Genomic DNA, 27,931 nt, shown 5'->3' on the forward strand with positions numbered 1-27,931 from the left:
ACTTTAACTACATGAAGTACTTTAACTGAGTTTCTTCAACTACATAAAGTACTTTTACCAAGTTTAACTACATGGAGTACTTTTACTGATTACTTTAACTACACAAATTACTTCAAGTACATGAACTACTTTTACTGTCATACGTACACTACATTAAGTACTTTTTAATATATTTTAGGTAAAAGAAAGAAGAATATTACTGATGATTTAATCAACTACAAACTCCTGATCTCAAATCTTCACTCTCTGAGTTTCTCTTTTAGTTTAAGTCAGTTTTAGTTTGACTCAGTTTTAGTTTAAGTCATATCTGCTTCTATTTTCTTGCTGTGGAGACAAAATGCAAATCAGTGACAGATAATGACCCTGTTACACTGTCAACACCTCCTGATGTAAATACCCAGAATTCATCAGAGAGCTGTTGTTATCACTGTAACCCTGTCTGACCTGCAGCTGTCAGAGAGCAGATAACATCATGGACTGAGGGCGGTTTTTAAATATGACGTGGTAATAAAAGCCATAAATAATCATCTTTATTTAAATGGTACTTTTCTGATTTTAATCCCGTCTGGTGGAAAAACAGAAAAGTTCACTGGTGTGTGAAGAAAACCAGAGTCACAGAGTTTCTTTATTAAAGCCACTGAAGCAGATTCCACAGCAGCGTTTTTTTCTCCTCATCAACAGAAAAGAAGTGAATGTGAACAGAATATTAATTATTCTCTCAATGCATGTGGGAGTCAGCATGTGGACAAAATGTGGGTTTCTATCAGAGCTGCTCTCAGACCAGAGACTAAAGTAAATCTCCTGCTGAGTGGAGTCGATTGTAATTTCTTTTGGTTTAACCAGAATCATCACGATATATCAATACCAGACTCCACTGACAAAAACAGCAATTTTACCGAGCAGAGTATAAAACGTGTTAATCTACTTCTGCTTGGATCTGTTAGTTTGTTTGTGTTATTGTGTGACTTTCAGTGATGGAAAAAAGTGTTCAGATGCTTTACTGATGTTAAAGTACTGCACAGTAACACACACACACTGACAGAGGGAGGCAGTGGTATTCCAGAAACTCCTGTGTTCAGTGCAGTAAAATTCCAGTTTTTCTCAGTGGAGTCTGGTAGCATAACGTTCCAATCTTTTACACCCAGAATCAGAAAAATAAGGCCCAGTTTCCCTTAACATGATTATTTGATTGTCAAAATATTTGCTCTGAGGAGGTTTTCGTTTTAATTTCGTTACCCACATGACTCTGTAAATCATCTTGAACAGGTCCCAGATCAGATTGTGGGTGTATTTTCTCAGACGGCTCCCTGCAGCAGCTGAACTGCAGAGTCCTTGTTGTGCCTCCGGGCCTCCTGCAGAGGAGAGCTCCCCCACCTGGTAAACAGACAAAACCACATCAGACCCAGTCCCATCCTTCTTCTCCCTCTCCCTTTCCAACTCTCTGTTGCTCCGTCATGCAAAGTTCAGACTTTAATGGAGTTTAGCTTCCACTTATTCCAAGAATTTTCTCAAGATACAGAAACTCAGCAATGAAACAAGAACATTTTATTGGAAACAGGATTTTACGATGTTTTTTCTCTTGTTTTACAAAAATAAAGATGTAAACACTTGGTTATTAAAGATTTTTTCCTCTGAATGCTCATGCTGACAGCAGGTGTGGTCTCACCTGTCCTTGAGGGCGGGGTTTGCCCCGGCGTTCTCCAGCAGGAAGCGGATGACCTCCGTGTGACCCTCGGCGGCCGCCACGTGCAGAGCCGAGCGGCCGTCATAGTCGACAGCGTTAACATCCACTCCAGACAGGAAGTACCTGCAGAAGAAGGAACGCAGCGAGTCTGTGCAGTGAAAACTTAACCACAACATTTTCATCACCAGTATTAACGGTGGTTATGTAACGTTGAAATATTAAAACCTCACCTCCTCAGGGACTGGACGTCTCCTTTAAAAGCTGCCAGCAGGACGTTCATGATCTGGTATCCCTGCAGAGAGGAGGAGGAACTTTAAAAACAGACGTACTGATCCTGCAGAGAGGCAGCCATTTAAAAAAAGAAGAACTGGTCTGGGATCAGAGTAAAGAAGCAGAGATGACCTCAGACTCAGCCTTCCACTGCCTGTAGGCCAGAATCTGCCTGAACGGAGTCCTGATGTCAAAACTGTGCAGCTGGAACGTGGAGATCAGCTCCTGCAGACACAAAACTCCAGATGTTAGAGGAGAAAATCGCCTTCATTTCTAAAGCTCAAACCCTCGACTCCATCCTACATCCCAGTTTCTTTTCCAAGCATCCTGTATATCTGAAGTCCTAATATTTACCTTTAGCTCAGCTTCCTCATTTTTAATCTCTTGTCTGTTTTATATGGAGACACAGAGAGACAAAAAAATCTCTCTTGGTCTCCTAAGAGTTTCTCTGGATCTCCTCCATGTTCGCTCCGGTGCTGCGTTCTACATCCTGCAGTTTATCCACAGAGCTTCAGGTATTAACTCACATTAAACACACACTTTTTCATCTGGCTGCTCAGATTCTGTCTCCTATGTTTCAGTCAGTGTCCTGTGTTTTAATGTTTGCACCACACAGCGGCAATTTTAATTCTGCTGTATGCGCCTACAGTGACAATGAAGGCAATTCTGATTCAGTTCTGATACAGGATATTCTATCAGCTACAGAAAACATCAACATTAAGAAATAAAAAACACTTTCCAGTCTTTGAAATAAATGTAAAAAATCAGGAGGATCCCTGAAACACTGATTTAGAAATTCAGGACATGTGGAGTAAAATTTGAAGCTGAATGGGTGTGACCTGGCAGAAGTGGACGGCCCTCCAGGGGTTTCCACAGGCATCTAACTCGGGAGAAAACGCCATCAGACCCAAAACACCGGGAACCACGGCGAGCAGGGAGCCGTGGCTGCTGGACACCGCCGGGACCGACGTCTGCAACAAACACACACACACAAAAAACTATTCAGGATACCGCTTCATGACCACAAGAGTGTGCTCTCCTCAAAATTAAAGCACAAGCTGCAGCTGCTCAGGAAGGAGTCATGATTCGTTCAGTGTTTCAGGTCAGTTGATCTCTGGAGGTCTCTGAACTGGAGACTGGACCTTGTAGCGGAAAGTTGTGGAGTAATCCTTCATCCCCGCCACCTGCATCATGGACAGCAGACTCCTCGTGGCCGCCGGCGACAACACCTGGTCACCTGACAGCGGACAGAGCCCCCCGTTGGCTAAGGAGGCGGCCATGGCTGCTCCGGATTCACAGGTGACCTCTGTTGAGGAGCACTGTCAGACACAGAAAACAACAGGCTGCAGGTTGGTGAGTGTGTCACTAAAATCACTAAAGATGAACAACAACTTTCCATTAAGACTTAAAAACCTCCTCCAACTCCAACCATCTTTGAATATGTTCCCTTCGACTTCAGGGAATAAAGAGACTAGTTTTCTTTATATTTAGACATTAATTCACTGAAAATTGATGAGAAAGTAATTGCCAGATGTATTAATAATGGAATGATTGTTTGTTGCAGCTCGCCGTTCTCTGATAGAATAATACAACTTTCCCAGGTTTTCTGTCTTGACAAAACACAACTTACAAATAAGATAATAAAATTAAAATAGCTCAGGTCTTGCAGAGTGTCCTGCAGGTTATGAGCGTCTTTACCTGCAGGGATGTAAAACAACATTAATCTTAAAGATGAGTCGTACCTGCAGCATCAGGTCCAAAGCTGCGTTAATGTCCACCTTCTCTGGAAAACACTGGAAGAGAGGAGGTTGATCAGAGGCAACAAGACGACACGTGAGACACCGCTGATGACCTTTAACCTTCAAATGGTCGTTACCTTTTTCTCCTGCAGGTAAAAGGACAGAGCGTGGAGTCTGACGCTGGCCTTCCTGCTGCTCTGATAACTGACGATCACACAAAAACAACAACACTCACATCACACACACAAAACTTCTCTCTCGCAGTATTACTGCAGTTCTGTCAGTAGTACTGGTACCTGGTGCAGTTTAGGTTGGCGTGCTCTTTGTTGCAGAGTCTCCGGATGACGTTCAGCACCTGCGACACAAACACACACAGTCACAGTGTGTTTCCAGGTGGATGTTTCTACCTGTCGTCTTCATCACTTACTGAGTCGTACTTCTCCTCTTCCTCAGCACACAGCCTCCCCGCCAGCTGGAGACACACCAGAGTTTGTTGTTTATTGATGAGTTGTTTTATTAAATATCACAGCATAAAATATATTTGAAGTCCAAACAATATTCCATAAATATAAATATGTAAATAAATATGTGCTTCCCTCCTTTGTTCATTTACTTTTTTATGATTTCTTCCAGGTCAGTATTGATATAATCTGTGACTTTTTGTTTTTGTCACCAACCGTTGGGTCAATAAAACACCAATACAGGTTGTTTTGTTTTGACTACAACCAACTGGCCTAGCACTGACTGGAGAAGGCAGCTTCAGACACTTCCTTTCCAACATGAACAATAGTTTCAGCTTTCTTATTTACAGCAAATCCAGATTTACATATCTCTGTCAACAAGTAATGGATGGATGGATGGATTTACCTGTAGCAAAGATGTAGTAACAATGGCTCCTGTCTCAGTGAGCGGGCTGTGAGGGATACCTGCGAGCAGAAATATTAATCAAACTGTTACTACCTGTCAGATTATGACTCTACAGTAACATGAAGGTTTTGTCTTGCTGATTTTATTTGAATCGTTGGACCTGTTTTAGTGAGTGTGAACGGAGAGTCGTATCTCGAGTACTCCTCCACGCCGACGTATCTGTGGACGAGGTCTGAGCCCAGCAGGTCCACCGCCACGCCATAAACCAGCGGCCATGACCCCTCGCCCAGAACCAGAGAGCCGGACCAGTCGCCCAAAGACAATCTGAAGGAGGGATGGACAGACGAGCAGAGTGGGTACGTATGTAACAGGTGACCTACATTATGAGCAGCCACTGTGGTAACTGTGATACCTCTGTCCGTCCACAGTGCAGATGGAGACTCCCCATTTAGTGCTGTCCATGCACTCCTTTTCTTTCTCCTGATTGAACAAACACAGAGCAGCGAAAAGGTAATCTCCATTTCCTTGTTTAGCCTTTCCTTTCTTTTTTAGCTTTCCACCAAGAACCCTCTGATCAAAAGTCCACCAGTCGATACTATGGACTGTTTGCAGCCTTGCATAATGTCTGGAAACTGAGCCCAGAATCTAGAAACAAGCTTTTCAAAAGGAGTGGCAGGAAGTTGTAGCTGACCCCAGACCTGCAGTGTTAGCAGAACTCACCTGCACAGACGACAGCTGACGACACCTGGAGAACAACTTCTGAGTCTCTTCAGTGAAGGTAGAAAAATCTGGAATGACGAATCGGCCCTGCAGAGCTTTCAGAATGAGGGAGACAAATCCTGTGACGCACCTACGGCAGGAAACACAACAATTGGTCACGGTTTCTAAGTGGTTTAGCTCGAGTGTTGAAAACAGGTTTGTTCCAAGATAGAGTTCCTTGGCAAATAGAGCAGAGGCGGAAAGCGGGGCTTCTTGGGAAGGTTTTGCTGAAGAAGTGAGTTAGAAAAAGAGGGAAGGAAGAACCTGTGGAAGGTGTTTCTGTCTACTGATCCCTCAGCGTCCTGCAGTTTTCTGAGATGGAAGAAACACTCTCTGAGTCGAGGGTCAGACCTGTGCAGTCCAGAGCTCCAGATGGCCTGAGAGGTAAAACAGAACAACCAAAAAATGTTCAGAAATATGACAAACATTCACTAACAGATGTTTAGAAAAGCAAATGTACAAGGTTTCATACTCAACAAAATTACAGACAGCAACAAATTAAAACTTGTCTTAAGCTTATTAACAGACTTTATGTCGGTCTTTACTTCCACTTCACTCACCACAACAGTTATTTATAGAGATTAAAGAAGGTTCTTGGGATCCTTTATGAGGTTCTAGTGGTTAATGAAGAGGTTCTCTGGATTGTTTAGGATGTTTTAGTGGTCGATGGGAAGGTTCTAGAAGTCCTTTAGATTGATCAAAGATTTAGAAGGGTTGTGTATTCATTGAAGAGGTTCAGTGGATGGTTTCAGGAGGTTTTAGTTGTCATTAAGAAGGTCCAGTGTTCCTTTAGAAGGTTATGGAGGTCCTTTAAGCGGTTGTAGTAGCCGCAAGTTAAATTTTGTTTTTTATTTTGTCTCCCCATGACGAACAAACAAGTAAAGCTGATCAAAACGACTAAAGGCTTTGGTTGATGTGCGAGTTAGTTTGTGTTGTTGGTTTCCCTCCACTGCATTTTTGCATATGAGTAAAAATACCTCAAAGAACTGGTTGACATTAATTTTTCCATCTGAAGCGAAGCTGTCAAACAGCACATCAGCAGCTCTGAAAAAACACAACAACAAAACACAATAGTTTAGTTCAGTGTAATGATAATATTCATCCTAAAAAGAGCATAAAATTAAGGTTTTTCAATACAGTAGTAACACCCTTTGGCTGAGCCTTCAAACTTCAAACTGAGTCGATGGCTGACAGCTGAACTGTGCTTGACTTTTAAACTTACGCTCTGCGTTTGGATGGACTCTGCTGGGGGGGGAACCAGGGCTGGGAGGGGGAGAAACCTCGGTCCTCTGGCTGGACCACCGCCTGAGGAAGAGGAGGCTTCAGGCAGCCGTTACTGACCGACACTGGGACCACTGCACACAGAGAAACACTTCATCATGATTTTATTATGTTGGAAAATGTATATACTGTATGTCATTCAGTATTAAATAGATAGAGTCTTAATCAAAATGGTTGAAGTTGAAGGACAATAAAGACATGATGGATGGAAAAAATGGAACAGAACAGACCTCCTGGATCTCTAGCTCCAGTTGTACCTGCAGATCCAGGACTGACAAGGTTGATGGGCTTCTGGGCCAGACTCTGGTTCTGGATCAGGCTCCTGGGTGCTGGGCGGGGAGCTGCATCCTTGGAAACATCACAGCATCAAGGAAGAGATGGAAATTTACAAATGGACCTGATTGGCTCCTTCTAATGTCCTGCACTGCAATTTTGTTTTTCTGTTTTTTTATTGATTGATCAGTTGGTTAATTTGTTTATTTAAGTGTCCTGATGATAGACACAGATGTTGTTTCCTTGTCCAGTGCCCATGTTTTTTAAATGGCACTGTTAAAATAGAGCATGTTAATATTTTTGTCACTTAACATCTGTTGCCACAAACAACACAGTATCATCAGCATATTGTAAAACACTAAAGTTCATTCACCATTGACTGATCTGCTTGTACATGAGTGTTGTATGAAAGTGATTTATTCACTCTGACAGCCTCCTTTCAGTCTTTGGTTTCTGCTTAGATTAAAGACGACAGATCCTCCCGGATTCTTTCAGGGACGAGGAGAACAACTCTTTGATCTAGAAAACACACTTTGACTTCACAATAATATGTGTCTGACATGTTAGGGCAGGTGTCTACCTGGTTCTCAGCGTTCCTCTGCCGGCTCTCGTCTGTCATCCCTCCATCCTCTGCCAGAGAAGAGAAGAGAAGCTCCTTCAGTTTGCTGGTACTTTAATAAACACTGGAGGTTTTGGTTTATGAGCTGATGACAGATGAGCAGGTGTGTGATTCTCTCATTTTAAGGTCAAATTCATTCGACCTAAATCTTGTGTGTTGTGGTGTGGTGATGCAGAGGCTGAGACCACAACCAAAAGAACATGGGCTGTGCCAGTAAAACCAGCAGAAAACCCTAAACAACACCAGGCTGACAAATATAAAACCAGCCAAAACCCCTAAACAGACAGCCACAATCTAACCACAGAGCAGTAACTTTTGCTGTTTTATTTTGATGCCTGAAATTCTGAAGCCGGTTTTAAAGGAGACAACACCTTCATTTATTCCTCTGTTACATGTTAATGAAAAGCAAATTACTTTTCTTAAACCACTAATAACAGGGAACAGAAGCTACACTGATCAGCCACAACATTAATCCTCTGAGGGTTAAGTAAATAAAACTGATCATTTTGTTACAACACAATGTTTTGCTGGGAAACTTTGGGTCCTTCATTCATCAGGATGTTATTTTGACATGTACCTTGGCACTTGTAGACCAAGCAATAACACTCCCCGATGTCAGGGGCCTCCCCCAGCAGGACAATGCTCCCACTGCAGATGGGAAGCCAGGTCAACACCTTGGGCTCTTTGTTGTGTTCTTTGAGACATTTCTGAGCAGTTTTTGTGGTGGGAGCACTGTCCCACCGGGGGAGCCCCCTGACATCAGGGGAGTGCTGTTGCCATGGGAGGTGTGCCTGGTCTACAATGTTTAGGTGTAAAAGTAACATGCAGATGAATGAAGGAGCCAGTGTTTGCCAGTGTTTCTTACAGACATACCCAGGTAGATTAAAAATCACTTGAGACGATGGATCTGTACAATATTTATAAGAAGAAAAGTGCAGTCCAAACTTTTTCTTGCTCTTTTTAACTGTGAGTTTTTTCCTGTGTTTCTATAAATAATCTTCATCTGATCTTCAGTAACCACACACGTTACATACATTGTTGTTACTGAGAAGCCAAAGCATGTATTTTAGCATCAACTTGTTTTAAACCACTAACTGGGTAATTGCAGTGAACAAAATGGATGCAGGCTGTGCTGTGAGTATATATACATTATGTAGTAAATATACAGAAATAAAAAATAGACATAGCTGAAATAGCTGAGCATCAGTTTGTGTGTGTTAGATCACAGTCTGAGAAAATAAAGGTAGAAAAATAGACAGAGGAGGAGTTGTGTGGTGATGACTGGGCAGCAACTTAATTTAGACACCAGCAGACTCCGCCCCCGCCCGCCACTAATCACAGGGTGTTTCACCTCTCACACACACACACACACACATACACACACACACAGTACGTACAGACCTTTCATGTCTGGTTCTTTATTGGGCTCCAGCAGCTTGTTGCCGTCCAGACCGCCATAACGTTTCCTCCATTTGCGTCTGAGAGAAGGAGTCCTCTGAAAACTGCAGACACAACAAGTTAAAACAACAACAACAACATTTCCATAATTTAATAGAACAATAATTCATCAAACTGTGTGAAAAAATCCTTTAATGTACAGTAATGACACTTTAACCACTCAAATAAATAATAACAATTAATCCTTAAATTAAAAGAAAATTAAGAAAACAGCTAAAATAAAGACTAAACTTGTGCTGCTTCATTTACTGTTGCTGCTGCTACTGGAATTAAGGACATGAAGTAACTTCCTCAGCTCACTTAAATTAAAACAATGATATTTTTTTGTATTACAGATTTTATGAAATTGTATGTTTAAATATGCAAATGAGATATCAAATGATGATATGATAATAGAATCTGACTTTGATGAAAGTCAGTTCAACTTTAATTTTATTGACATTTTAGAGGTTTGTTTTTTGTTTTTTTTTACAAATGAGATTTTGGGTATCTCTTTTTTATCACTCCATAAATCTGACAATACTCAAAATATATTTTCCCCATGTTTCCAGGAATAAAATGATCTATAAACCAGGCTTTGAATGATATATGAACAAACCAATTTGGGGATTTCTGACTCAGAGTGTAAGGAAAAACTCATTTTGAGAAAATGGCCTTTAAAGAATTGTATTGTAATTAAAATCTACGTTTTCTTTCCACTGTTCTAAAAGAAGGCAAAAGGTTTTCATCTGTAGTGTTCCGCCTTAAACTGTAAAATATAATTTATTATGATAACATAGTTTAGTCTCAACCAGCTACAACATTAAAATACAGTTTTACTACGAGTGACTGGATCTAAAATAATGAGATGAAATTTTAGTTTTGATACTAAGTGCATGTTGCTGATTATTAAATTTTGTATATTTAATTGTAAATGAGTATTTTTTGCTACAGTTACTCTCCTCACCACCATCACTACTGCCACTGATCAGAGCTGTAACATATTGATCAGCAACTATTTTGATAACTGATTAAACTGTTTTTTCATTACTTTTCTGTGTTTTATTTCACAGTAAATTGAATATTTTTAGGTTTTCATAAATTGTGACAGACATCTCTCATTATTCTCAGACATTTTATGAATAAAACTATTAATTAAGAGAAAATATAATAATAATCAATATTGTTTAAATATATAAACAGGGATGAAATAACAGGAAATTGTCTGAACTGGAAACTAAATTCTGCTGCAAGACGTTCAAAGAAATCAGATTTTAAAAAAGCAGAATTTAGTTCCACACCTGTTCAAATGAAAATAATTAACTAAAACTATCATTATTATCATTATTATTGTTATTATTATCAGAGTGAAAACAGAAATGTGGAGGATCTACCTAACATTTAAGAAACTTTTTACAAGTTTGGTAAACACTTTTTATTCTTAAGTTTGTGAGTAAAAGTGAAGGATGATTTTTACTTTTATCTTTCACTCGAGTCCAAAATGTTATTTCCAGCATTTTAAGTAAATCCAGGTCCAGGTCTGTACAGACTCTGATTCTGTTCGTCAGGTCTGAAAATTCTGCCACGTCTCAGCCTGTCCCTCACCAACACGACAGGAATGTAAAACTGGAGAGTTTCCAGCTCAATTACATACAGAAAAAAAACAGCAGCATTGTTCAGTGACAGACTCCCTGCGAGAGTAAAAGGACAAACAGATTAAACTGTCTTCAGGTCAGTGTTCCTCACCACAGGTATGAGCTGTCCTCCACCTCCTGGTTCTGGCTGCTCTCCATTGAAGGTTTCAGGTGTGTTAGTCTGGTTATTCTCCGAGGATGAGGACAGGAGGCGAAGCGGCCGGCTGCCCCAGTGAGTATGTCTGCAGGCTATAAACTTTCTTTAATGAATGGGAAGGTTTGGAGAGGAGGGGAAACCAGTCAGCGCCTGCAGACACTCCCAGCTTCAACACTGTGGTCCACAGCTGCCACACACTGTTTAACAACAGCTAAAAAAATGAAGGGCTCACAAAATATCACGTGAGAAACAACAAGCAGAACAGGCTGAACACAAAGGAAAGAGCCCTAATAAAGAAAAATAAAAGAAACTTTTCAGTGATTTCTAATTAAAGAAAGTTGATTAATTAAAGGGTCATTTACTTACTGTAAGTGTACACAAGTATATATAATTCTACTTCATCCTCAGAAGAGGTGGATGAAGTACTCATTTGATTTAACTTGAAGTAGTAAAACCACAGAGTAGAAATACTAATAATATATATTACGTTACATTAATGTGTCAGTTACAGTGCTGTACTGTTGCAGCTGGTAAAGGTGGAGCTCAGTTTAATTACATTATAGACCACTGGGTAGTTTCTGAATCTCCTCCTGGGGATCAATAAAGTTTTATTTACCAATTACAATAATATCATAATGTTATATTTTGTATTATTAATCTGAATCTATGAGGAAAAAAGCGCAATATTTCCCTCTGAAGTGAAGAGAGTAGAAGTATAAAGCAGTATAAAATGGAGATACTCAAGTACAGTACAAATATTAAAGTACAAATGTACTTTTCACCTCTGATATTCCCAAGTTTGTTATTGAGGCTTTTACTGTGAAACACATGAGCGGAAGTACTTATTTTGAAAAGCGGAAATCGTGATGTTTACATCATTAGCGCCTCTGCCCGGTCTAAGCTAGGAGCTAGCAGGCTAACGGGCAGCAGGTAGATGTTTTCCCGGTCAGGTTTAACTATAACCGGTGTTTTGTTATTTAAACCTGTTCGGTCGTCGTTCAGAGCGGCGCAGTTGAACCGTTTATGTGACGTCAGCCGTCCGGTAACCGTACACCTCCTCTCGCGGTGGTCCTCTCCGCCTCCTCTGCCCGGTGTCACCGGGATCAGACAGTACTCCACAAACAGACAGATGCCCAAGAAAGGGAAAACGGTGAGTTATTAAAAGTAGTTTTATGTAGATTATGTTTTTAATACTGACCCTCCTTCCGGTGTAACACTAAAACCTGCCCCCTCTCCCACTAATACGTCCACCGTCACACCTGTACACATACCTGAGTCAACAGGACCACACGTGCAGTTACACCTGTGTCTAAATATGTAGGTAAAGGGGCCGCAGTCAGGTGGAGGTGGTGGAGCAGAACCTGAAGCTCCTGGTCCGGTGGCACGAGACAAAAGTGGTGGCGTTAGCATAACAGTGCACGCGAAGCCCGGCTCCAAACACAGCGGCATCACAGGTAACCTTATCTCTGTTTATGATGACAGGACCCTGCGTCACTCACACACCTGGCAGCATCGTATTTACTTATTAGAATTATTTTTAAAAACGCTTTTCTTCTTCTACGCTTGTAGAAGTTTCTGCGGAGGCGGTGGGAGTCGCCATCGCAGCGCCCCCTACCGACGGAGAAGCCAACGCTGAGCTTATTCGTTACCTGGCTGAAGTCCTGGACCTGAAGAAGAGTCACATATCTCTGGACAAGGTTCCTGAAACTCAACTGTAGTCGTAGCTCACCTTAAACCTGCCTCCTCCTCCTCCACCTCCTTCCCATCTGCTTGTTTTACTGTCTCCATCAGGGCTCCAGGTCCAGGGACAAACTCATCAGGGTGGACTCCTCCCTCAGTCCGGAGGAGGTGTTGAGGAGGCTCAGACAGGCTGCAGGCTGACAGGAGGGACGGGACCTGTATTGTCCATGTGCTCCGGTACAAGTCCTGCAGGAGGCCAGAGGACGGAGGAGGTGGGAGGAGGTCCATTTAAATTTAAATTTATCATTTACAAAGGCTGTGTGAATGTCAGTGTAGTTTCAGCAAAGTTTTTGTACTTTTCCCCACAGCTGCCCCAGTATGACTGCTGGGATACCTGATGGAACCAGAGCATCACCTATGGAAACGGACTGGTCCACCAGCCAACCACCAGTCAGCAGGAGGTGTTTCAGGACAGGGCAGGACATCTGTCTGGATACAATGCTGTCACATGATTAAATGAACTGTTGACGACTAATAAACAGATTCCTATATTTTTATTATCTTATGTGCAGCAACTTGAAAACCTGCAGCGTCTTTAAGATCTCAGCAGATGGTCTGGAAAAAGGTCAAGAGAGGATCGATATGAATTGTCTGTGAGAGCTGAGAACAGGCAGTAGGTGGCGCTGCAGCTTAACTCTGTGGTTCATATGTGTCTGTGATGAAGGTGATGATGAAGACACTGAACATACATCTGGAGGTCTTCATTATTTACTTTATATTGAAGGAGTTTACATGTAGAATATTTCTGAAAAGACGTGTAACTTTGAGGTCTAACAAATGTTGCTTTCAGCAATCACGCAGATTTTTGATGAAAACGCATATTCTAGTTAATTATTGAATATTTCTGTTACCTGAGTAACAAATTCATTCTCCTCGTGTGTCAGCACGTTGAAGAACGACCATAAATGAACCTTGAATCTTGCTGCATAGTGCAACTAGAGGAGAGATGCTCCACATGTCACCTTCAAATTTCATAACACTCAGTTTGTCAGGCTCAGCACCGGTGGTGTAATGTAACTAAGTCCAGTTACTTAGGTACAATTTTCATGTACTTGAGTACTTTCTCTTTCGGCTACTTTATGTTGATCAGTTTTTATCCTTCAATCCTTTAGAAAACATCAGAAAAAAGAGTTTTACCAACAATAATTTGGACAAATCTGGACGTAAGACATTCTATTTAAAACACTGTAAAACAGAGACAAGTAGAAAATCCTACAGTATAAGTGATGACGTTTGTGCGGCAGCATTTCTAGTTTCTGTTCTCTCGTTTGTGTTTCTGCTCTCTAATCAAGTGAAATCTGATAGAAATACCCTCAATATTCAGCTTTTTTACACTTGACATATGAGTTTCTGATAAATAAATAAAGGAGCTAATCAAATATCCCAGATCAGGGGTGGAGGGTTGGACTCACAGTGTTGCATCCCACTCAGGGGTCTGGACCATGTGGATCCCCGGGGCCCCCACGTGAACCAGCAGTGTTTCCAGAGTCGTGATCGTGAACAACACACATCAGTACGTCCGAAGTCTCTGGAGAAATGGGAGAGAGAGGGTGAAAAGAAAGCTCATTAGCATCATCAGCCACAGAATCACAGGATCGCAGTGAATTAGCGAAGCAGTAATGAGCTCGGTTTCTTCGAGTTAAAACTAACAAGCTTCAAAGAGACTGAGAGCTCCTCTGCTGGATCATCAGCATCTGAGGCGACATCAAAGCGCGGACAGATAACGACTCCGTATCAAACATCACAGCTCTTACAAAGCTTCGTCCTCAAACTGCTGAGTTTTATTTTATATTCAAGCTTTCTGCAAACAAAGTTTCTGCTTGTCAGGGACTGTTAAGCAAGAGAAAAGTTTATTTTTCCTGTCACTGAGAACATTATATAAGAATTACCTCTGAGTTTGTTCTCAAGTTGGACCGAATCACACTTCTTCCTGCTGCTAAGTGAAGTCATTTTTCATGGTGTGTTTCCTCTGCTGAGCCTGGATCAGCAGCTTTACGTCTGCTGCTGAGTCCCACTGAAGCTCCTGTCAGGCTGAAGGATGTTTGAGACGCTGCGTTAAGCCTCTGCCGGCTGGACGGACATTTTCCCTCCTAAATTTAAGGGATTCATAAACATAAATCCTCTTCTCCTCCATGTTGGGTGCTGGAGGATCACCTCCGGTCAGTTTGTGAAGACTTTAGACTAAACGTCCAAGCTACAGGTTCTTACAGGATTCTGTGAAATAACATAAAATAAAATAACATGATGTTACCTCATACAAATGAGAGTCTATGAATGGAGGCAACAGGCCTCTGTGCACAAACATGGGGAAAAAACCCTCCAGTATAATAGGAAGGTCATTTTCAATCTCATTTCAAGTCTCTTTCCCCCGTTTCTACCAAATGAGCTCTGGCTCTCGAACTGGTTTTGAGTCTGTAGTTAGTTTGTATCTCTTCGTGGTTCTTTTTAGTCTCTTAGAGGCTGTTTTGAGTCTTATTTTAGTCTCTTTGTGGACATTTTGAGTCTCTTTGTGGTCTGTCTTTGTATTTTTGTGGTTGTTTTGAGCTATGTTTTTAGTAATTTTGAGTCTCATGTTTAGTCTCTTTTGAGGTCTGTCTTTGTCTCTTTGTGGTTGTTCTGAGTCTGCAGATGTTATATGTCTCCTTGAGGACTTGAGTCTTTTTGTGGTCTGTTTGTCTTTTGTGGTATTTTTGAGTCTGTAGTTGTTTTTGTGTCTCTTTGTGGTCATTCTGAGTCTGGTTTTGAGTCTCTATATTGACATTTTGAGCCTCTTTGAGGTCTTTCTCTGTGTGCTTTGTGGTCGTTTGAGTCTCTTTGTGGACACATTGAGCCTCTTTGTGGTCTTTCTTTGTCTCCTTGTGGTTGTTTTGAGTCTCTTTGTGGTTTGTCTTTGTCTCTTTGTGGTTGTTCTCAGTCTGCAGTTGTTATATGTCTCCTTGAGGACATTTTGAGTCTTGTGGTCTTTTTTGGTCTCTCTGTGGTCGTTTTGGGTCTGTAGTTATTTTGCGTCTCTGTGGTCATTCTGAGTCTGGTTTTTAGTCTCTGTATTGACATTTTGTCTCTCTGTGGTCATTTAGCGTCTCAGCACACACACTGAAAGCTGAAGGACATTGACAGGTCACATTAGTGAGGAGCTGTAATTAACAGACAGATGTGATAAGAAGAAATCTGTCTCTTTGTGTCACAGTCCTGTGGAGGAAGTCATTCGGTTTGATTTGGGTTTGATGGAGGAGGATTGCTGCTTCCTTGAGAGGATTACAGAGAAACTGAGAAGATGGAGGGATGATGGTTCAGACTTCAGATGTATTCTCTGGGATTTTAGAGATTATGTGGCTGAAAAAGTCTCTGCTCAGCTCTTCATTTTATTTCAGATTGCATAAATATCAGAGTAATTCACACCACCTGATGCTAAGAAAACAGAACCATCCCTGAACACCTGAGTCACATCCCAGGTACTAACCCGGGCCCTGTGCAGCTGAATGTGGACACAGATTTGGCTACAACAGGGTTTTAGAATTGGGCTGGTGTTGGACTTTACACTTGCAGCTCTAATATTTGTTTAGAGCCCTGTCTCCTCTCATTTCCTGTCTCGTCTTTAACGTGCACTATCAAAATAAAACTAATAATGTCTCAAAGATACACAACATTACCTTTACACTACCCTCATTCCAACAACTACCACAAGTTTTGTTTTGTCCCTCCAGTTTCATACTTTTACTTGTAACAGGGTCGTATTAGTATTTTTATTGAAGTAAAGGACCTGAATACTTCCTCCATCACTGTAGATGAAGGATAAAACACAAGATGGCTGCTTATTCAAGAGATTCCTGATAAAATAAATTCAAGTTGTTGGCTTGACATGGAGTCAGAGGGAGAATGGCCCAGAGCCCGACAGAGGATCAAACGCCCACACAACAAGAAGAAATGATCAAAAGATGCAGAGCTGCATCCTGCTGCAGATTCTCTCTGCAGTGAATACCAACAGCTTTCATCCTCACTTTCACCACAAGTCAGCAGTATGTGTTTTTTGGGTGGCTGGGGAGAGGATGGAGGAGGGGGGGTGTTAATGGGGACATTTCTTCATGCTGATTCCATAAAGAGACAATCAAAGACCAAATCAAGCCCCGGAGCCGGGCGGAACAAGGCGACGGGTTTTAAACCTCTTACCTCACTTCTGTCTGCAGGTTTATTTATAGTCGAGCTCCTCAAACAGCCGAACTCGCCCCTGGGAGCTGACATAACACACTGCTTTAATGCCCAAACCATTTCCCTTGTTTACTCTCTGCCCAGCGCTAACTTCACATCAGCACAATGCTCTCGTTCTCGCACTAATGCCTCGCTGACAGCAGGAGGATTTGGATGCTGCAGCTCTGACTCTGCAGGCCGGATGTTTACGACAACAATCCGCTTGGTCTGTGGTTGTAAATAAAAAGTCCAGGATCATCATAAAGTTTACCGACATCAACAAAAAGTAATTATCACCGAGCATCCAGTTTCCTTTGGAGCACTGACTATGAAGGTCTGAGAGTCTTAAGAAAGCTCTGGAAAAGAGAGAAAGCCCAAATAAAAAATGGACTCAGTTATGGAAGGATTACTGAACCAGCCTCCTGGGAACAGGTCTGGGGATCCAATGGGTCTGAAGCCCCTGTGTCAGAGACTAGAAATGAACGTTTGATTCAATGATAGATGGAAATGAAAAGTGACTGTAAAGAGACAGAAAAGACCACAAAGAGACATGAATCAACTACAGAGACACCAAACAACCACAGAGATTGTAAACGACCATACAGACAAATAAAATACTAAACAACCACAAAGACACAAAAAACAGCCACAAAGATGCTAAACGACCACAAAGAGACAGTCTCACTGGCCTCACTGTATTTTGTATTAATGGTCGAATAATATTAGAACTGCAGGGATTTGCCAATTCAAAACTTAATGAGAGTCGATTCATCCTCTGGCTCCAGTTTCTCCAGTGTGAAATTTATTTCTAATAGATCTAATGGATCGCCCTGAAACCAAACAGTCACAGGCTCGATTTCCTGCATCAAAATAATGAACGTAATGGTTGTCGTGCCGCCTGTGACGTGTCCTCTAGTAACCTGAACAACAAACCTCCGTGTCGGCTGTTTGTTTACCGTCAGAGGGACAGAGGATTTTAAGATGCAGCTCCTCTCTGTGTGTCAGAAGGGTTTAAGTTGTGTTTATTTGAAGGTTGGGGACATTAATACCTTCATCCCTCCACGCTAATATGGAATATAAATAGAGGCACTGCAGGGCAGGAAATATATTCAAGTGTGTTATTTCCCCTTCCACTTCTTTAAAGTTAAATATGAAAAGGAAATTGGAAAAGGCTCCACCAGGCACAGATTCATTCTAACAATTTGTCTCTGAAATATTCTGCTCGTTTTCAGGCAGGAGGAACATTTATCAGAACAAATCACTTCATCCATAAGCAATCTGCTCGTGTCTCCTCTGGATCGATGGCATGGTAAACAGACTGACACCACATCTATACATATACCTCGTTCTATAATGTGAACAGGTGAGGGTGAAGTGAATAACATTGATCCACCCACCTAAACATTGTTGAAGGCCATGTGCACACCCCCATGGCAGCAGCACTCCCCAATGTCAGGGGCCTCCCCCGGCAGGACCACGCCCACCACAAAACTGCTCAGAAACGTCTCGAGGAACACCTGACCTGGCCTCCAAACTCCACAGATCTCAGTCTGATCCAGTGGGATGATCCGGAGCAAGCCAGATCCACGTAGACCCTGCACCTGCAACCAATATAACCCAAAGCATCCATACATGCCGGGGTTCTGGTCCCAGACACCACAGGACACCCCAAGAGGTCCAGTGTCCATGCCCTGATGGGTCAGAGCTGTTTCAGTGGCACCGCTGTGAACTAAACAATATTAGACGGGTCCCACAGATACTGGATCAGATTTAGAGGCCAGGTCAATGCATTGGGCTCCATGTCAGAGAACAGGTGGCTGGTCTTGGTCAGGAAGGTGACAAATAACCCAACGACTTCAGTTTCATTTTAAATAAATTAGCAAAAAATGTTAATGACCACAAAGAGACACCAAACAACTTCAAAGAGACGCTAAGCGACCACAGAGATGCTAGATGACGACAAAGAGACAAAAAATTACCACAAAAAGGCAAAAAACAAACAGAAAGAGACACCAAAGAACCATAAAGATGCTAAACGACCACAAAAAATGGCTGCAAAGACATTAAACAACCACAAAGAGACTCCCTTTCATTGTAATTATGGGTTACTGAATGTAGGCTGATGGAAAAGCTGTATTTTTATCCATTTAAAATCAAATCTACAACATGATAAAGATGTGTGAATACTGTCTGAAGCCATGAATAAAATTTCATGTGTCAGACGTTTTTATCGAAAGTGACTTAAAAGTGAAGGACAACACTAAAGCTTTGGGACCTTGAAGTAAACACTAAGAACTAAATCTGGAGCATTAACCTGAGTTCAAGGAAACACAGCACCTTTACTTGTAATAGTGTTTCTGCTGTGTTGTATTAGTACTTCCTCTAACTTTATCACTGCGTCTTTTCGTATTTTATATTAAATGTTCGTGTTTGATTTATAATAATTATCACCGTTTAATGTCAAACAGCTGCTTTCTGATTAATAAACTCCTTCATTCATTCCTCTGAAGTCATTAGGAGGCAGTTACGTCACACCCGTGACGCCATCCGAAGGCTGGAGGGGGCGGGGCCGCTTCATCCAAACATCCCGCGCGCTGCGGGCAGCTCGTGAGAAACACCTGGAGGAGAGGTGAACGCAGCTCGCGTCTGACTCGCGGAACTTTTTTTTATAATAAAAAAATCCCTCCAGTTCGTGTGTGTGTTTTTCGGGGTACCATGTGGGCGCGAGCTGTGCTGTGTGCGGCGCTGCTGTCCGCGCTCTGCCCGGCGGGAAGGACGGAAGCCGAGAGGGACGAGAGAGAGGTCCAGGACTACCGGTACAACTCCAACAGACTGGTGGGTCGGACTCTGGTCTCTGACGGGTTCAGATACTTTAAACTTTAGCGTCTTTAACATTTAATTACAACTTTAATTTTTCATATTTATCAACATTTTATCTCTAGAAATTATTTTAAATCTATTTCTTTTTAATGTATTCGATAATTATTTAAATTAAATAAATGCAAATATTCTACTTATTTCTATTTAAACATAAGTAATAATAATAGTAAAAATACCACACTGTAAAAATACTCAATAAGTAAAACTTTTAGCCCAAGTACAAGGAATGTAGTAAAGAGTTCAATATTTTCCTCTGAACTGTACTTGAGTGTGTACATATTTGAGTGAATGTACTTAGTTACTTTCCACTACTGTAATATTTAATAATAAACCGGTAGATAAATGAATAAGAGCTGCTCTGAGCTTCATCCTCCCACAGGTGGAGGATTTATTAGCTGTTGTTTCAGCCCAGTGTTCCTAATAAACTGGACACTGAGTGTATTTGATAATATTGTCAGTTTGTAAAAATCTGTAGTATTTAGTGAAAATGTTAGATGGTTTAATGAAACTGAGAGTTTGGTTGATAACTGATGAGAGACATTCAGTAAACATGTAAATATTTTGTTGTATTCTCCTTATAAACATTTAACCCTTCACATGCCACCGTGCTTCATGTCTGACGTGGTCGTGTTGCATTTATTTAATGTCTTTATTACTTGTTTGTTTGCAGCTCGGCGCTCTGCATGAAGTGCTGGAGAAGCTGCAGACCAAGAGGATTAATCCCTGGGAGAAGAAATATGGACAGGTCCCCTCTGTGAGTCACTGTGGATAAAACAAAAGATTAAAGTGAAATCTTTCACCATCAGTTAAACAAGAAATCAAAGTGGATTAAACTGATTTTATGACACATTTGCAGAGAAAAATGAAATAGCATTAAAACTCTCTGTAGCCTGCTGATGAACCCATCACAGGTTTGTTAATTTTATAGATATTTGAAATCATTTTGTGTCATTTATCTAAAACAAATATGTTAAACAGTCGTGTCTGAAATTCAGTGTTCTGTCATTGAGCTGTTACATCTTTATTAAAGACAGTCTGTGATGAAGAAGTAAAATAAACATAAACACTCTGGTTCAGTTAGTTCACTCCCACACAGCAGCTCTCAGATCAGTTTTTGTTGACGTCGTCAGAAATGTGTAAATCAGAGGTGGTGGTGGTATCACTGATGCCAGAGCTGATGAAAATATTAAAGAGCAGGACGGATGATTTTCGTTTTTTCTTTGCATCTGATGAAAACTAAACTTTGTGGAAAAAGACGCAGTGGAAAATTTTACAGCAGCAGCGTCTCCACGTTTCATTTTGTCAACTTACATAAATAAATAAATAATGAAACAATATTACTGCACCTCATTTTGTCCCAGTGAACATTTAACACTGATGTATAATTAACTTCAACAGAGAATATTCTGATTATTCTTTAAAAGTGCAGGGTCTTAGTTTGCTTTAGTAAATCTACTTCAATTAAATATGTCTGCATCTAATCAAAGAAACAAAATTAAAAATCTAAATAAAAGATGAATGTTTGTTTTTCTGCCTTGTGAGCAGGTGATCTCAGAATTAAGCATTAAACTGCAGAGGTGTACCTAATAAACTGAACAGACACTATAGGAGTCTTTAATATTTATAAGTTCAGGAGCTCTGCTGTGACGTCTCTGTGACACAAGGTGGCGCTGTTTTGGTCACAAACCAACAAAGTTCAGAGACTGGACTTCAATTTTGTGTTTTAGAGTTTAGTTCAGAGTAAATACTTCTCTGCAGATGTAATCGATTACAAGTCAAACCTCCACTAAATCTACAGAACATTAAATCCGCACTTTGTTTTTCTCATGTACTCACCAAACTCAGCGACTCGTCGTCTCAGGACGGTAACGATGAGCTTCAGGGACGATGTCCAGACGAGTTAAACATTTAGAAACGTGTGACTGTGTGTAACTGTGTGTAACTGTGTGTAACTGTGTGTAACTGTGTGTAACTGTGTGTAACTGTAACTGTGTTTGCTGTCGTTCTCAGTGTGACCTGGGGGAGCACTGCGCCGTCAGAAAAGGATCTCGGATCGGGAAGATGTGCGACTGCCCCCGAGGAGCTTTCTGTAACTTCTTCCTGCTGAAGTGCTTATGAGCCAATCAGATTTCAAAGAAAAAACACAGCAAGAGTATATTTTAAAATGTATATTTTCCAACTATGTATATGAAAGTCTAACCGATGTAAAGTAGCCTTTAGTGTGGAGTAAATCCTTCACGTGAAGACGTGTGTTTGTCCACCTGTGTGTTGTATTAAAGGTGTTTATCTTGCTTTTTCCAACGACTCCTCTTTGTTTTTGCTTTTTGAAGTTGTGGCTGAAATGAACAAGTCGTCCTGAGATTTCTGAGTTTTACTCTCAGTTTGGATTTTGTTTAAAACACGAGGTTAAAAGCTACATTTACAGCTGCATCTCTACAGCGTCTTACACTTTACTGTGTTGTACTGTGGGGACTTTAACCTCCTGCAGACTGAGCAGATCGGTGTTGTAGCTCCACCTGCTGGACTAAATCTGAACTTCACCACCACCTTTTTAATTTGACCACTCCACATTAACTGGTTTAGGGTGGATCTTAATGTGGAGAACCACAGTGGAGTGGACGGGGGGAGGGACATAGGGACTAGTCTGAGCTTGTTTTCACGTAAAAGCAGTTTCCAGGTGGTTTTAGTAGAAACGTCTGTCCACAGTAAAAACACCTGAACAATACAGAAACCTGTGGACACAGAGAAACCAGGCTGCACGTTTCTGACACAGTCTCAGGCTTTAACTAGCTGAACATGAATCTACTACTTTGTGGCTGAAGATAGAAATTTAAAATCTTTACATGTAAAAATTAAATTATATTCTTCTCTAATTGGTGACCAAACACTTTATTTTCTCAAGGTGTTTGTTCCTGTGGCCAAAGTCAGTGATGACACAAAGACAGAAAACCACTGATTATTTCAGTTTAGGACCTTAAACATTAATTTTAATCAAACCTGACATTATCACCTGAGTTCAATAAAGACCCAGATCCAGACGACCCTCACCCCCAGTCTGTGTTTCAGAGCCAATAACTGACCGAACCGTTCATTCTTCTCTTGTTTATTCAGACATGATTCTCCTCGTCTTTCTCTAAAATCTACATTTATAAAGAAACAGAAGATAATTTAACACCGGTGAAAGTTTAGAGGGTGAAAACATCTAAACACCGAGACGTCCACAAATCACCAGTCCTGCACAGCAGAGTGTTTTTGTCCCAGAGGGGGTTTTATTAGGAAGATACTTTACAGACGTCTAGACTCCTCGGGGCTGCTTGAAGTTCATGCCGACGGTGGGCTGGGTGACCTGCAGGTTGGACAGACTGCCGAAGTCCTGGAGGGACAGAAGAGAAACTGGTCTGAGATCAGGTCTTAAACCGAGAGAATTAAACAAACATGGAGATAAAGTGTCTGAGAGCGCCAGGGTCTGACAGGAACCGATCGTCCTTCAGACACGGGAAAGGCTCGCAGGTTCATCTTCCTGTACTATCAATGACCTGGCGACGAGGACGCCATGATCACTTTCGATACAGGAGAGCAGAGGAAAACACGACCGACTGACAGACACCTTTAAACACAGCAGAGACGTCCTGAGCAGGGCGTAAGGAAAACAGGAAAATGAAGAAAAGATTCAGCTCCATCCTCCTGTTAAACTTTCATCAATAAGTCAAGATGATAAAGTTTCTTTCCTTCAGATTCAGCATCAGCTGCTCTCTATTAGGGATGTAACGCTATCATCAGTATCCGACACAAGTGTCTTTGTGACAAACGGCAGGTCACCAAATGAACACGACTGACTTTTTAAAATATCACAACAAACATTCTTCTGGATGTTTTATCGTATCGTGAGGTTTTGATATGGTTCAAAGGTACATCCTCAGTGACGAGTTTAAAACCCAAACCTCAGCTCAGGAGTTTCAGAACTTTTCTGCAGTAGATTTAATCAAAGTTAAGGCAGTTTCTTCCTCTGATCACTGGAGTCTAACATCAACAGTCTGAAGCCAAACTGAACTGGTCTCATTTTTACACGTTTGGACTTTTACATCTCACTGACTCTGCAGGATAAAGACGAACATGTTCTCAGGATGAATGAACCATTGAAACTGTGGAAAAAACCAGTTCTGGTTTGATGAGTGAATCTGAAGCTCTGGATCTTTCCCAGGAAAATAACTGAAATCCAGACCAATTAAATCCTCTCACGCTTTGACTCAAACATGAACACACACAAAGCTAAAGACACCGCTCCTGTTAGAGAATTACTGACATAATAAAAACACATTGTGCTGATTGAGTTCCTCTAAAGGTCGTGACCTTTTAAACGTCGTCTTACAGACCGGCGTCTTAAACATCTTGTTTGACGTGTTCTTCACTCTTTAACCTCAAAAAGAAGTTTATTAAAAAACATCTCTTCTCTTCAGGATAAAGTCGAACACTCGGCCTAAAGTGATTTCTAAGTTTCTGGCTCGTCCACGCTGTGAAATCAACTCCTGCTCAGACAATAGAGTTCTGGACCTGGTCTGGGTCGGACCTGGATTTCACTGATCTGTCCTGCTGTGTGTTTTCAGATACACTTCAGTCCTGTTAACAGAGACACTCACCAGCAGCTTCAGCATCTCCTTGGTGTCGGGATCAACTTCAATCAGCTCCTGGTCCAGAGCAGACACCTGCACAGGTAAACACACAGAGAGAGGACGTTAAACATCTCACACACTCTTATCACAAAACACAGATTCACTTTCTATCAAAGTGTATTCTGACATCATCTAATTAAACAACGAGCTGTCGTCTTCTCCAGCAGTTTGTATCCGACGTCTGTTTCATCACTGAAATAAGAAACTGTTTACAGGTGTGCTGGTGTAAACAGGAAGCAGATTGTTTACTCTGCAGTTGGTCACTTAGTTGCCAAAAAAACACGACAAACGAGGAGCAGCAACAGCGAAACGTTAGAGCGACGACAAGATGAACAGTTGCACGAGTATAAAAAGAATCAAGGAAGGATACGTCACGACTGATGAAAGCCAATCAGGAAGTGAATGTGAGTGTGTGTGTCATCGTTTCTAAAAGTCTAAAGACTAAAACAGGACGAGCAGCGTTTCCAAAAGTCTTTGTTTAAGGAGTTTGAAAACTCTGGAGCAGCGTGGACGCCAGGTGTAAAATAACTGATGAGTTTTAGAACGTGAACTTTAGTAAAACATTCGTCTTCATACAGTGTTTCACAGTTTTGAAAATCTTGTTTCCTCCTCTGCTGCATCATGTATTTGTGGTTTGTCACTGATAAAAACAGAAAGTGAAATGAAGCTGCTGAACGTCCTGAAGGAGAGAAGGTCTCCTGCACCTGCTCCACTTTGTCACAGCAGAATCAGACCAACACCAGCAGCAGCAGAGCTGTGGATCAACGCGTTCGTCTGACGCTTTCAGGGACATGTTACCAGAAGGAGCTGGAAATGACTTCATACTGAATCAGGACAGAAACAACTGTTCCTGCTGTTGTGATGAAAATGTAACGTGATGTACGATGATGTCTGAGAGCGCCAGGGTCTGACAGGAACTGATCGTCCTTCAGACACGGGAAAGGCTCGCAGGTTCATCTTCCTGTACTATCAATGACCTGGCGACGAGGACGCCATGATCACTTTCGATACAGGAGACGCTGACGGCGGGAAACAGATCAAACATGCCGAGTAAAAACAGTCACACACACCACACACACTGCTCAGATTTAACCTGACTCCTCAGTTTATCAACACAAACAGAGACAGCAGCTCTCAGATCAGCTGAAGATCTGTAACTGTATTCAGGACTCCAGTTTAACTCTGCAGAGCTTCGTGTTATGAGTTTGTTTAACGGCTCAGTTCTTGAAAAGAAAACCGAGCTCCAGATGTTTGGTTTTTTTTTTTCAGCTCTGCGTCACCACAAACATCAGCTTCTAACAACCACACATGCAACAACATCTTCAAGTCGCCAGAAACCAAACGTTTCAGAGCAGAATGTACTGCTGGACTGTTGTATGAGACGTTAACAGCACCAATGTTCCTGCTGAGTCTCTGTCGGCTCTGAGCACCAGTTCTTTACCAGCCCAGCCACTTTAATGAAGGTTGTTTATGACACAAACAGCTTCTGTCAGACGGCGGCCATGTTTACTGAGGAAGCCCTCAGACAACACACCGCCCTCTGACTCTGTCACTGTGACAACCAGTGTGGCGATGCCTTCACTGACCTCTGGTACGTAGTTGTCCCTCCTCTCTCTCTCCTCCTCCTGCAGTTTGATGGAGATTCCTCTGACTGGACCTCTCTGGATCCTCTTCATCAGATGCGTCACATACCTGCCGTCAACACACACACACACACACACGACCGTTAGAAGGGCAGGTATAAACGTTTATCACAACAGTCTCGTAAACCGTCGCTCTGCGGTTTGCGTCTCTGCTGTGACTCCAGGTGTTTCACTGCTTCCTCTTGTTGTGAATTAAACAGATGAGTCAGACTGAGAAACGGTTCTGTGCTCTGATAAAACAACAAGACCACCACAGATCAGTTGTTAGCTGCCTGCAGAGATCATGAATAAGATGTTTCAAATATATTTTAGTGATAAAAACTGAATCTGCCCTGAGTTTAAGGAAACTTTATCTCGCAAAGAGCAAAATCTGAATTTCCTGCTTTGTGTAGGAATCATTCTTCAACAGTAACGGAGACGTCAACAGAAATATGGCCAGGAGATTTAAGGTCAGACTCTGCAGAACAGATCAACTGAAAGAAAAACTCAAATCACAGCCGACCACAGAGCACGGCGAGGCCCAGAGACGGCACACACGTTCATATTTCTATTTTCTGTGGTTGTCTGAGAGCGCCAGGGTCTGACAGGAACCGATCGTCCTTCAGACACGGGAAAGGCTCGCAGGTTCATCTTCCTGTACTATCAATGACCTGGCGACGAGGACGCCATGATCACTTTCGATACAGGAGAGCAGAAGTTCTTTAGGACCGCCTGATCCTCGGCCGAGCGACGGACTCACCCAGCGATCTTGTTGCGGAGCTTCTTGCTGGGGATGATGGCGATCTCCTCACACACCCTCTTGTTGGTGTGGAAGTCGTTCCCCAGCCGGGTGTAGTATTTCTCGATGATGACCCTGGCGGCCTTTTTCACCGTCTTGGTCCTGACTCGTCCCTGCAGAGACACCCCCCCACATCACACACTCGTTACTTAAATATAACACACTTTCATGGACAGGAGGCAGCCATGTTTTTTTTTACTGACAGAAACATGCTTTAATACAACATATAGCTGCACCTGGTGAACCACCTGTCAAGTCAGGGCTTTAATTATAAAAACTATGTGTATTAGTATGAACTATTTAAGCAACTGAATTATCACTAAATCCACAGGATCAGACCTGGATCTCCTATAATCCCTGAATAATCTGATTTCCCCCTGATCTCATGAACAGCAGCCTCACAGGTATTTATTCTTCAGAGACAGAGACAGTCTCAGTTTTCATTTAACTGAGACATTATTTCGGCTGAGAAACATATTAAACAGCCGCTTTTCCCGCTGCACAGGTCGGTAACGACACCGTCTGCACGCAGCCTCCGGGAGCTGTGTTAGCCACAGAGAAGCTAGCTCCCGGTTTAGCCTCCACAGCTAACTCCCGGTGACTGATATTTAACGGGAATATGAGCGTTTTAAAGCGCCGTGCACAAACAAGAAGCACAGCAGCGATATTCTGCAGCTCCCGTTAACTTAAACCGGTAAAACACGCGGAGACACTGCTGTTCATTCAGCCGGAAAACGGCTCCATCCACTCCGCCTCCTCCAGTTAGCATCAACCCTCCGCTACAATACTACAAATAAAACGCTCCGTTTTTTATCATCTAACGTCAATTCAGCGGGAATCCGATAAAACACACCCTCCGGTCCCCGTGAAGGACGTTACCGGGGAATATAAACCGCTAAAACAGCAGGATTAGGTTCGATACTTCAGGTAGACATGAAACATTTACCCACCATGTTGGATCGGCCTGGTAGAAGAGGACAAGCGGACTTCCGGTGGAAGTTTAAATCCGCAGGCGGAAGTTTGGAACGGACGCAACGTGCGGACAGTGCGACCCCTGCCGGCAGGAGGCTGTAACTACAACAACAAGTACCGCTGCTAGCTAGCTAGTTTAGTAGATAGATAGATAGAGAGAGAGAGAGATAGATAGATAGATTACAGTTCAGCTACAGTTTATGTTTTAGTAAATCTTTACACATGAAAAATACTTTGTTATCAGTTCTGTTAAAAATTAGTGGTTTATAAAAAACATACAAGAATGATCTTTGGTATCTTGGGTGATGTAAAGTTTACCATCGGATTATGACAAATAAAAACA

General features: G+C 41.9%; 4 protein-coding genes and 3 non-coding genes across 8 annotated transcripts; 2 read left to right on the top strand and 5 right to left on the bottom strand.

Moving 5' to 3' along the window:
• Window positions 1–607: 607 nt before the first annotated feature.
• Window positions 608–11,328, bottom strand: glsl (glutaminase like). 2 transcript variants are annotated; one of them, XM_018691835.2, is made up of 21 exons: window positions 10,676–11,328; window positions 8,894–8,994; window positions 7,454–7,503; window positions 6,858–6,948; window positions 6,542–6,674; window positions 6,297–6,363; window positions 5,584–5,696; window positions 5,281–5,410; window positions 4,973–5,040; window positions 4,721–4,884; window positions 4,561–4,619; window positions 4,121–4,165; window positions 3,990–4,048; window positions 3,831–3,897; window positions 3,697–3,747; window positions 3,097–3,273; window positions 2,794–2,925; window positions 2,087–2,179; window positions 1,915–1,976; window positions 1,667–1,807; window positions 608–1,374 (listed from the first exon to the last, which is right to left on the bottom strand). In XM_018691835.2, exons 1-21 carry the CDS (start codon window positions 10,720–10,722, stop codon window positions 1,296–1,298), a joined length of 1,929 nt encoding a protein of 642 aa, XP_018547351.1. In that variant the 5' UTR covers window positions 10,723–11,328; the 3' UTR covers window positions 608–1,295. The 2 variants fall into 2 exon arrangements, with proteins under 2 accessions (XP_018547351.1, XP_018547324.1); XM_018691808.2 differs by having other exon boundaries at window positions 6,831–6,948.
• A 229-nt stretch (window positions 11,329–11,557) lies between these two features.
• On the top strand, window positions 11,558–12,951 carry lg10h15orf40 (linkage group 10 C15orf40 homolog). Its single transcript, XM_051073419.1, has 5 exons — window positions 11,558–11,870; window positions 12,042–12,174; window positions 12,290–12,417; window positions 12,512–12,672; window positions 12,769–12,951. The coding sequence occupies exons 1-4, from the start codon at window positions 11,655–11,657 to the stop codon at window positions 12,599–12,601; spliced, it is 567 nt and encodes a 188-aa protein (XP_050929376.1). The 5' UTR covers window positions 11,558–11,654; the 3' UTR covers window positions 12,602–12,672; window positions 12,769–12,951.
• Window positions 12,952–19,232: 6,281 nt separating this feature from the next.
• cart2 (cocaine- and amphetamine-regulated transcript 2) lies at window positions 19,233–21,829 on the top strand. The gene is made up of 3 exons (XM_018691879.2): window positions 19,233–19,480; window positions 20,196–20,279; window positions 21,536–21,829. The coding sequence occupies exons 1-3, from the start codon at window positions 19,361–19,363 to the stop codon at window positions 21,641–21,643; spliced, it is 312 nt and encodes a 103-aa protein (XP_018547395.1). The 5' UTR covers window positions 19,233–19,360; the 3' UTR covers window positions 21,644–21,829.
• A 943-nt stretch (window positions 21,830–22,772) lies between these two features.
• zgc:114188 (40S ribosomal protein S17-like) lies at window positions 22,773–27,686 on the bottom strand. The gene is made up of 5 exons (XM_018691864.2): window positions 27,567–27,686; window positions 26,578–26,729; window positions 25,782–25,887; window positions 24,163–24,228; window positions 22,773–22,898 (listed from the first exon to the last, which is right to left on the bottom strand). Exons 1-5 carry the CDS (start codon window positions 27,567–27,569, stop codon window positions 22,821–22,823), a joined length of 405 nt encoding a protein of 134 aa, XP_018547380.1. The 5' UTR covers window positions 27,570–27,686; the 3' UTR covers window positions 22,773–22,820.
• LOC127142930 (small nucleolar RNA SNORA71) lies at window positions 22,973–23,099 on the bottom strand. The gene has a single exon (XR_007814040.1). It is a non-coding gene; the product is annotated as a small nucleolar RNA SNORA71 (small nucleolar RNA).
• On the bottom strand, window positions 25,084–25,210 carry LOC127142929 (small nucleolar RNA SNORA71). The gene has a single exon (XR_007814039.1). It is a non-coding gene; the product is annotated as a small nucleolar RNA SNORA71 (small nucleolar RNA).
• Window positions 26,400–26,526, bottom strand: LOC127142931 (small nucleolar RNA SNORA71). The gene has a single exon (XR_007814041.1). It is a non-coding gene; the product is annotated as a small nucleolar RNA SNORA71 (small nucleolar RNA).
• Window positions 27,687–27,931: the final 245 nt, after the last annotated feature.

The sequence above is a fragment of the Lates calcarifer genome, linkage group LG10 (genome assembly GCF_001640805.2).
Source record: "Lates calcarifer isolate ASB-BC8 linkage group LG10, TLL_Latcal_v3, whole genome shotgun sequence".
Classification (NCBI taxonomy): domain Eukaryota; kingdom Metazoa; phylum Chordata; class Actinopteri; family Centropomidae; genus Lates; species Lates calcarifer.

Excerpts from the sequence above, each read along its gene's own strand:
- zgc:114188 (XM_018691864.2), bottom strand. Across the intron at positions 25,888-26,577 it reads CTCCGCAACAAGATCGCTGG|GTATGTGACGCATCTGATGA; the intron begins GTGAGTCCGTCG and ends TGTTGACGGCAG. Across the intron at positions 22,899-24,162 it reads AGGAGATGCTGAAGCTGCTG|GACTTCGGCAGTCTGTCCAA; the intron begins GTGAGTGTCTCT and ends CTGTCCCTCCAG.
- glsl (XM_018691808.2), bottom strand. The coding sequence starts at position 10,722 with ATGGAGAGCAGCCAGAACCAGGAGGTGGAGGACAGCTCATACCTGTG. Across the intron at positions 5,411-5,583 it reads GACAGAAACACCTTCCACAG|GTGCGTCACAGGATTTGTCT; the intron begins GTTCTTCCTTCC and ends TTCCTGCCGTAG. Across the intron at positions 1,375-1,666 it reads AACCCCGCCCTCAAGGACAG|GTGGGGGAGCTCTCCTCTGC; the intron begins GTGAGACCACAC and ends TCTGTTTACCAG.
- cart2 (XM_018691879.2), top strand. The coding sequence starts at position 19,361 with ATGTGGGCGCGAGCTGTGCTGTGTGCGGCGCTGCTGTCCGCGCTCTGC. Across the intron at positions 19,481-20,195 it reads GGTACAACTCCAACAGACTG|CTCGGCGCTCTGCATGAAGT; the intron begins GTGGGTCGGACT and ends GTTTGTTTGCAG. Across the intron at positions 20,280-21,535 it reads AATATGGACAGGTCCCCTCT|TGTGACCTGGGGGAGCACTG; the intron begins GTGAGTCACTGT and ends TGTCGTTCTCAG.
- lg10h15orf40 (XM_051073419.1), top strand. The coding sequence starts at position 11,655 with ATGTTTTCCCGGTCAGGTTTAACTATAACCGGTGTTTTGTTATTTAAA. Across the intron at positions 11,871-12,041 it reads TGCCCAAGAAAGGGAAAACG|GTAAAGGGGCCGCAGTCAGG; the intron begins GTGAGTTATTAA and ends CTAAATATGTAG. Across the intron at positions 12,418-12,511 it reads GTCACATATCTCTGGACAAG|GGCTCCAGGTCCAGGGACAA; the intron begins GTTCCTGAAACT and ends TGTCTCCATCAG.